Here is an 8,490-nt window from a genome sequence, read left to right as displayed (position 1 = left end):
AATCATGATGTCAAATTTCTTTCCTAATTACTCACATTGACAACCATAGCAAGCTGCATTCCATTCACTGTGACCTTGCAGCTATTCGAACCATCCCATAGATACAAGACTAGTGTTTAGCTAGTCTGGTAAAGTTTTCTAGGAATCCAAGAGGTGAGATTTCAACTGGAAAATAATACACATTCCTTTTCTACTGGCTCCCACATAAAGCTCTAGAGTGCTTCAACTTCAGTTTGCATCAGAATCACGCAAGGAATTGGTTGAAAATGCAGGCTCGTGGGCCCATTCAAGAGTTTTGAATTCAATACACTTTGGGTAAGGTAAAAATATTTGTACTTTTAACACAGGTGGCACTTGAACCATCCTTTGAGAAACACTGCTAATAATATTTGTGGGATTTTTCTCCCCCTTTTTACAACCACCTTTCTTTCTCTAAAGAATGTGTTCCTCCCCACCCCTCCAAAATTGCTAGAATATGCATGTAAGTTTCTCATCGATGCTTATTTTTGCTCTATACCTAGGAATGTTGATTTTCCATATCTACCTCCTTAGCTCATCCATAGCTGGTCACCTAGGAAAAGGACTGTCATGTTGGCTTCTGTAGCAGTGGGGCTCATTATTCATCTCCTCACATCTCTCACCCCACAGAGGTGTGTAGATGTTTTTCAACTTTCTAGAGCAGCATCTAAATAGCCTCTTATTCACAGTGTTGCATAATCAAGGACTGTGTTTGCCGGGCAGAGAAAAACCCAGGCTTTCATTTACTTTACCCCATCCATATAGGCTTTTGGAGAGTTATTTAAGTGGGCTGGTAACATGTTGCTCTTTAACTGCAAGGTAGTTTTCAGTTGTTTACCTGTTACTCTGATAAAAGCTACTCAGGCAAGGTTGAGGCTTTGGGAGCCACTTTATTTTAACGCTCCTCATTTTTTTTTTTTTTTTTTTACGAGGGTAAAAGAGCTGTTATTATTTTCCAAAGGAAAATATGCTTTTCAGTGAGTTTAGGAACAGGGGCAGCTTCTCCATTTACACAAACAACCTGCCTAAAATCCTTCTGCTGGCTCTTATTGCTTAACCAGGAGGGCAGCCCAGTGGTTTGGCAGGGACATAGTCTACCCAGACTTGGGGCAAGGGCAAAATTTCTAATACTGCTTTTGGCTGCAGAAGCTCCAGCCAGCACTGACGCTTGATTCCATGTGGCTTTCCCTAGGAGGGGGGTCCTATGGTCAACAGCACTCTCTCCCTTATCTCCATCCTCTGGAAAAGCCAAGGGGAGACCATTGAGCCAAGGAAACAAATGGAGTCAATTATAACCATTGAGCCATCCAAGTTCCTGGTTAAGCACATTACACAGCCCAGCTCAATACTCCTAAGCCCCAGTAATGAGATGATATGCTCAGCCCGAGCAGAAAAAGGAGTTGGTGGTTCCAGATAGAGAGTGCCTGACCACCTGCCCCACTTTTTACTTGCTCCAGGCATCCTCCAACGCTTCCATATTGAGAAGATCTCCAAGAGAATGTTTGAGGAGCTCCATCACTTCAAACTGGTGACCAGGACAACCTTGAGTAAGTGGTACTTCCCTTTTTTTTTAACTCCCCCAACCCTGGAAATTGCATCCAGTTTTGAATGTAGCATAGCCCCAGATAAAGTCCCTCTGTGTTCACAATGCTCAATATCAAGATTAGTGGATGAGGTATTTCTGCCCTGGGTGACTTACCAACTGGGTGTAACTGAAAAGCTTAGACAGAGTGAGTATAAACTCAGATATAGTCTGAGTATAAACTACTCAGGTCAAGGTTTCCTGAATATCCTTAATGAAATTGATAAACCCAGAGCCTCAAGAGGGATGGAGAAATCTCCCAAAGATACCAGGTCTTGTGGAGACTTTGTATCTGGAAAGATATGTCCTCTGTTGACGGAAATGAGAACCAACCAACCCAATGCCTTCGAGTCAATTCTAACTCATAGCAACCCTATAGGACAGAGTAGAACTGCTCCATATGAGTTCCAAGGCTGTAACTCTTTACAGAAGCAGACTGTCTCATCTTTCTCCTGCAGAGCGGCTAATGAACCACCTGCCTTTTGGTTAGCAACTGAATGCCTTAACCACTGCACCACCAGAGCTCCCATGGAGATGAGAGGCAGAAGGAAAATGAATGCTTATCAATTCATTTGCTTTATCAAAACTCTGTTTGGCTCTTTTGGAACTGCACGTGGGAGGTCCAGTTTCTTTAAAAGCATTTAGACAATCAAGCATACTTGCAGATCTCCCACTTCATACGCTAGATGGAGCCTAGGGACTAGATACCACTAGGCACTGGGGAACAGGAGAGATTTTTAACTTCTAAAAGAATAAAAGGCATAAAGTCTATCCACAGGGAATTCTAATGGGTGAGATAAAACATGAAAATGCCTTAAGTGTGAATTAGTATACTTAGTATCCTCCTGAGGAGTTACATACCTAAGTGCTCAGGGGAGTCTACAGAGAACAATAAAAGGAGAGCCAGGAGGGCTTAGTCCGGGAAGGCTTCGGGGAAGAGGTGAGTTTTTAGTGTGTTTTGAAAGAGAAGGGTGTGGCTGGGCAACAAGTCAGGAAATCAGTCCAGGGAGAGGGTGCAGCCTAAGAGAAGACTCAGACAGGAGCAAACAAGAAATGTGGGTGTGGGTGAGTGGGGGTGAGCAACAACTACAAAGGCCACATAGGGCGCACTGAAAGCTGAGGCAAATTGTAGGTAGGGAGCATTCAGAGGGCCTGGAAGAACCCAGCGAGAAGTTCAAATACAAGGCAAGTAGCATTAGTAGTTGCTGCAAACTTACAAACAGCATAGTAATTTTAAAATGGTGCTTTGGAAAAATGTCTCTTGGCTGTCTGATGGATTTATTAAGCACCTACTTTAATGAAGCCAGATTATGAAGGGTCCAATATGCTAACAAGTTGAACTTGACCTCTAGACCAGAGAACCCCAGTGGAAGTTTTTGAGCAAGTGAATGATGCATTCAGATTTGTTTTGGGGGAAAAGGTACTTCTGGCTGTGTGGAATGAAAGGTAGACTGTTAGTGAGAGAGCTGGTGAGAGTTTGAATTAGGAAGCTGTTGCATTATATTAAGTCAGTGAGAAAAGGGAGGAGAAGTCACTGTAAGAGACATCTCTGAAGTTAAATCTGCAAGATCAGGTATCAAAGAGAGAAATAAGTTTGGAATGACTGCAGTATTGACAGCTTTATAGTCTTGGGTGAATAGTAATACCATTCACCAAAGGAAACCTGGAGGATATACAGGTATTGGTGAAAAAATCATGAGTTTCACTTGGAACATGTTTAGATGAAGATGCTTAAGGGCCATCTGAGCAGAGATATCCAATAGGCAGCTAGAAATAGGGTTGATGAGGTCAGCTGTTTCTCTTCAGCAAGAGATTGATAGAAAATAAATTGTATGGTATGAGAATCCAGATGGAGGAGTTGAGGGTCCTTATATGTGAGTAAGGAATAAATGAGGCAGAGTCTGGGATCCCAGTATCAATAACATGGCTTTTGAAATTACCAATTAATTTCTGAGAACATTTTTTAGCTCAGACTGTGGGGAAGGCACTATACTAGACATCATGATGGAGAGATGATTTAGACTTACTCCCTGTGCATAGCAGTCAGGATTTGGGGTGCACTTCAAACTGTGTGCAGCTGAAGTGGATAATGAGTTGATCCTGTAGGTTCACCTGGATACAAAAAAGAACAAGCTCCATGCCTCTATATAATGTACCTTTCTGACCCTGGCACATAGTACTTATTTTGGTACATACTACTGGCTCCTTGCCCAACTCTTTCCTCCTTTTTCCTTCTCCCTTCCAGTTGGATCAGAGAGAATAGGGGAAAGTGAAGAATCCAAGAGAGAAAGGAGCAAAGAAATGGAGTAGTCCATCGAGAAGGAGGTCATGTGTCCATATATCTAGGAAAAGAGGTTCAAAATAGGATGTGGATTAGGAAGTTTGCTTACTTTGCACCAGGAGTTCTCCAGGTTGCAGCACCATGAGCACAGCAATAAAGAGAAGACTGAAAAAGGTATCTGGGGTAGAAAGGTTGTTTTGAAGGTTATTTGACAGAGCAAGATGATAGCAGGAGAAAGAAGATCTTGCCCCTTCGAGGACTAGAGAAGTCAGAAAAAGGGTGAGCCAGAGACATAGAGGGATTTCCAGTGTCCTGCACAGAATGTGCACTCAAAAATGTTTGCTCAAGTAATGTGACAGAATGGGGAAACAAGTGGATAAGGGAACTATGGTTGTTGGACAGTTCCGTGAATGGAGTGGCGAAAACAGGAAATGGGAGATGACCAGAAATAACAGAGAGTGGAAGGAATACAGCTGGGTTTATCCAGCATGGAAATGGAACACATGGGAGATAGGAGAAGGAACAATAAATGGAGCTATGGGGGGTAATTTAGGGGTGCTGAAAAACAGCATGTGGCTATAGGAGATAACAAGTGAACAGTTTTTAATGAGAGGTGGTAGGAATAGAGAAAAGAGCAGTCCATAATCAAGTAATCTAAATCAATATTTGGAGACCCTAAAAGATAACAAAGGGAACCCTGATAGCGCAGTGGTTAAGCACTGGCCTGCTGAAAGGTCAGTGGTTCAAACCCACTAGCTTAGCTGTTCTGTGGAAGAAAGATGTGGCAGTCTGCTTCCATAAAGATTTACAGCCTTGAAAACCCTGTGGGCAGTACGACTCTGTCCTGTTGGGTTATTGTGTGTTGGAAGTGACTCGACAGCAATAGTAAAGGTTAGTAAAGTCCCAGTAATGCACCAGGTACTGTTTTCCAAAGTGCCTTGTTAGACCTGTTGCCAAGTGAGCTGTCCAAATGGCTAACAAACTGGTAGTGCAGATATTTTGCAAACGCTAAATATACTGTAAAGATTCCAGGCATAATACTTAGATTTTACTCTTGAGCAAGCAGTTACATATTATTCTTGGGATTCTTACCAATGCTATGTGTTGAAATGAAAATTCCATGGCCTGCTTTCCTTATCTGCCCCACAGAATGTGGTTGTTGTGTGTGTGTGTATGTTTTTTTTTTTTTTTCCCTGAAACCATCTGACATTTGTGTTCCAAATTCCCTGGTGGGTCCATGAGTGAGTGGGTAAGGATGAGGTATATTGGTTTTACTCTTGATTTTCTTTGCTCTCCTTTTACACTCTCCTGGCCACTTTGTGTTTGTCTTTCAGGCCAGTGGAAGATATTCACAGAAGGTGAAGCTCAGATCAGCCAGATGTGTTCAAGTCGTGTGTGCAGAACAGAGCTTGAAGATTTGGTCAAAGTTTTGTACCTGGAGAGGTCTGAAAAGAGCCACTGTTAGATGAGACAGACAGTAGTGGATGGGGGAAAGCAAGCAAGCTCAAGCTGCAGCTGGACTGCAGGCTTATTTTGCTTAAGTCAACAGTGCCCTAAAATCCCAAACTCAAATGCAGTCAATTATTCACACCATGCACATCATAACTTGCTCCTTTATGTGGAGTGGTGTGTCAACCCTTAAACATCTCCTCCAAAAAGAGTAGAAGAGTCTTGAATTCTTTGTGGGAGGTAGAGGGCTAGAACACCACAGCACCCGTCTAGTTTCTTGGAGAATCACATTTCTTTACAGGTTAAAGAGCAAACAGAACCCCAGGGTTTCAATCTAGAAAGTTATTCAAATGAAAAATAGAGAAAGGAATTGCTTAGTAGGAGCTCTGAATTACAGAGCAATTATTTGTATGAAATTATTCTTTGTCAATGTTAGAATGTCTTATGTTTTTTTTAAAAAATTAACCACCCATCCTAACACACACACACACACACACACACACACAAATTCAGCTTCACATTAAACTACCCTATTCCAAGGCAAGGCCAGCCTAGACTCTACCATTCTTGCCCTTGCCTGGCTCCCAAGTAGCATGGAAGTTGTTGCCACCCAAGAAAATGAACAGGGAATTGTGAGCTGAAGGCTCTGGCTTTGTGTTTCTGTTGTGGTTGATGAAATCACCCACCATGATGGCAGGGTGAAGATGAAGGACACCATTTCAGAGCCATCTTGATGTTAAAGTAGTACATAATTTTTCATAATGATACCACTTCTCTTTTCTTCCTAAACCTATGAGAACTCCATAAAGAAGTTAGACTTGGGTAAAGATTTTCAAAAATGGAATCCATATAAGACTAAATAATTATTGAAGAAAGAAGTAAATAAAAGTCAACAAGACTATTACTTTTTTTTTAACTTACCAATTAATAACTCAATAGTGACTATTTTTTTTTCCTGAAGCCATAGTTCTGTGGCTAGAAAATTTAGGTTGAATTATTAAAATCTTGAAGTTCCTTAAAGGGGTAATTTCCCTTCTACAAGTACAGGGGTTGTTGATTTTCACTTTGTAAAGTGGCTTGGATCTCATAGGCTTCATAGTGTTGGAATATCAGGAGAGTTATTGTTTATTTGAGAAGCTAAGAATTTTGATAAAAATCTTCATCCTAAACCTTCCTATTGTCCACCCCTAAATAACCAAGCATGGATTTGAATCAAGGATCTTAGAGAAGGTGATTCCTAAAATGTCTATTTGCAGTCCGATATAAGAGAATAAATTACCCACTCTGAGGTCCAGCTTTAGAAATCATCTGTGAGAAAATTACAAATTCTCCACAGCAAGGATTTTAAGGCTTTCCTCTAGATTTGTTTCCTCTGAGGGGCATGAATGAACTCTAGTGAGTACTTAAGTGAGTACTTAAACGGAAATATTAAGGACCCCGTTCCCCGTTCTCTGTGACCATAGGTTAGAATGTTTTCTTAAGAGTATTTTACACCAACAGGGGAAATCATGAAAGGTCCGGTCTTTATGGCAACTTGGCAAAAAGCAGTCTGTGGCCAGGGCTTCATGGGACAAGCCTCTCCCTAGTCCATCACACACGTTCTCCTCAGGAGAAAGAGGTAGACAGACCATCCTGGGGTGAAAGGCCACAGAGCATTATTGAGGGGGGTATATTAAGCAGCTGCTGCTTTCTCACCCGGAGGGGGCAGCATTTCCATGGTACGGAGACGAGCAAGCAGATCCGGAAGGAAAGAGGTGATTCCCCTTCACAATGACTCACCCTGAAGCCTTCCCACCCAGGTGTTCTCTAAAAGCTCAAGCTTAAGGGAACACCCAGACAGCTTCCCTAGAGAGACTCCTGCCTCCAGGTTCTGGGACACACCTTTACAAAGTAATGCTTCAGGCAGGAGCTGGGAAGCTATGTTAAGTCCATGTAGAACAATGCCCCCCCCCCCCGCAAGTGTTTTGCGTTGTGTAGGGAGTAGGACAGAGGGAAAAGAGGCCAAGCCGCCTGTAGTTAGTAGAGAAGAATGGATGTGGTTCTTCTTGTGTATTTATTTGTATCATAAGCCCTTGGAACAACAAAGATCATAAACACCATTTAACAGTTGTAGCCATTATAAAGTTAACTCGTGTAAGCAAGTAAGAATAACATAATACCATTACCCTTTCACTCCTCTCACAGGACATATATCTACATATGGTACTTATTTATGTAGTCACTGTATTACTAGATTTTTAAATTAATAAACCTAAAGTTAATTTTGAAAAATCATCAGCAGTAATGTTGTGTGAGTGATTGGCTCTGTTCGATACTATCCTTACAATGGGTAACAACAGGTGAGGGGTAGGTCTGTTTGTTTCATACTCAGCTTGACATCCCTCTCACACTGTTGTTGTTGTTGTTAGGAACTAAGAGTGTGAATTTTGGAGTCACTACCTGGGTTTTTAATCCCAGCTCTGCACTTTCCAGCTGTGTTTGTCAGTCTCTCTAACTATAAAATGGGGATAATAATTTTGCCTGCCTTTAAAAAAAAATTTTATTGTGATTTGGGTGAAAGTTTACAGAGCAAATTCACTTTCCATACAGCAGCTCACACACACTTTGTCTCATGAAATTGACTGCAATTTCCCACAATGTAACAGCTCCCCTCCCACTTCCTCTCCATAGTTACTTCTTCCTTGTGTCCTTCTCTCGCATGCACTCCTGCCCCCTCCCCGAGCAGTCTCCCTGTGCATACACAGCCCTTCTATTTTCCCATGATTGATCTCTCCAAGGAGTTCATGTACCTAATGTAAATGTTCAGCTCATATGCCTTTCTTTTGTTTGGCCAGAAGCCACAGGAGTGGGTTAAATTCCAGACCTGAAGGGCAGCTAGGGCCATAGTCTCAGGGGTTCCACCAGGCTTTAACAGACCAGAAAATATGGTCTCCTCCCCCCACCTTTTTAAATGATTTTAAATTTTGTTCCACGTTTTTCTCCCACTCTATCCAGGATCTCCTACATAGATCCCCCTCCGAGTGGTTGACAGTGGTAGCCAGGCACCATCTAGTTCTTCTAGTCTCGTAGTCATATAGGCTGAGGATTGCATAGTGTACCAGTAACTTGGACTAATTGTTTCCATGAGTCTTTGATTTTCTTCATTCTTGTTTGCTCTGGA

The 8,490-nt window shown here is 42.0% G+C and overlaps 1 protein-coding gene across 1 annotated transcript in view; it reads left to right on the top strand.

Annotated features, from left to right (window-relative positions):
• CHRDL1 (chordin like 1) overlaps window positions 1–5,346 on the top strand; it is a 183,094-nt gene extending 177,748 nt beyond the window's left edge. Inside the window, exons 10-11 of the mRNA XM_007952594.2 lie at window positions 1,476–1,565; window positions 5,216–5,346. Of these exons, the coding sequence (XP_007950785.1) occupies window positions 1,476–1,565; window positions 5,216–5,346 (221 nt within the window). The remainder of the gene's footprint in view (window positions 1–1,475; window positions 1,566–5,215) is intronic.
• The last annotated feature ends 3,144 nt before the right edge of the window (window positions 5,347–8,490 follow it).

The sequence above is a fragment of the Orycteropus afer genome, unplaced genomic scaffold, assembly GCF_000298275.1.
Source record: "Orycteropus afer afer isolate SDZICR_OR568_19922 unplaced genomic scaffold, OryAfe1.0 scaffold00352, whole genome shotgun sequence".
NCBI lineage: Eukaryota > Metazoa > Chordata > Mammalia > Tubulidentata > Orycteropodidae > Orycteropus > Orycteropus afer.
The sequence above is the reverse complement of the archived record's forward strand: the minus strand, read 5'-3'. Positions and strand labels throughout refer to the sequence as shown.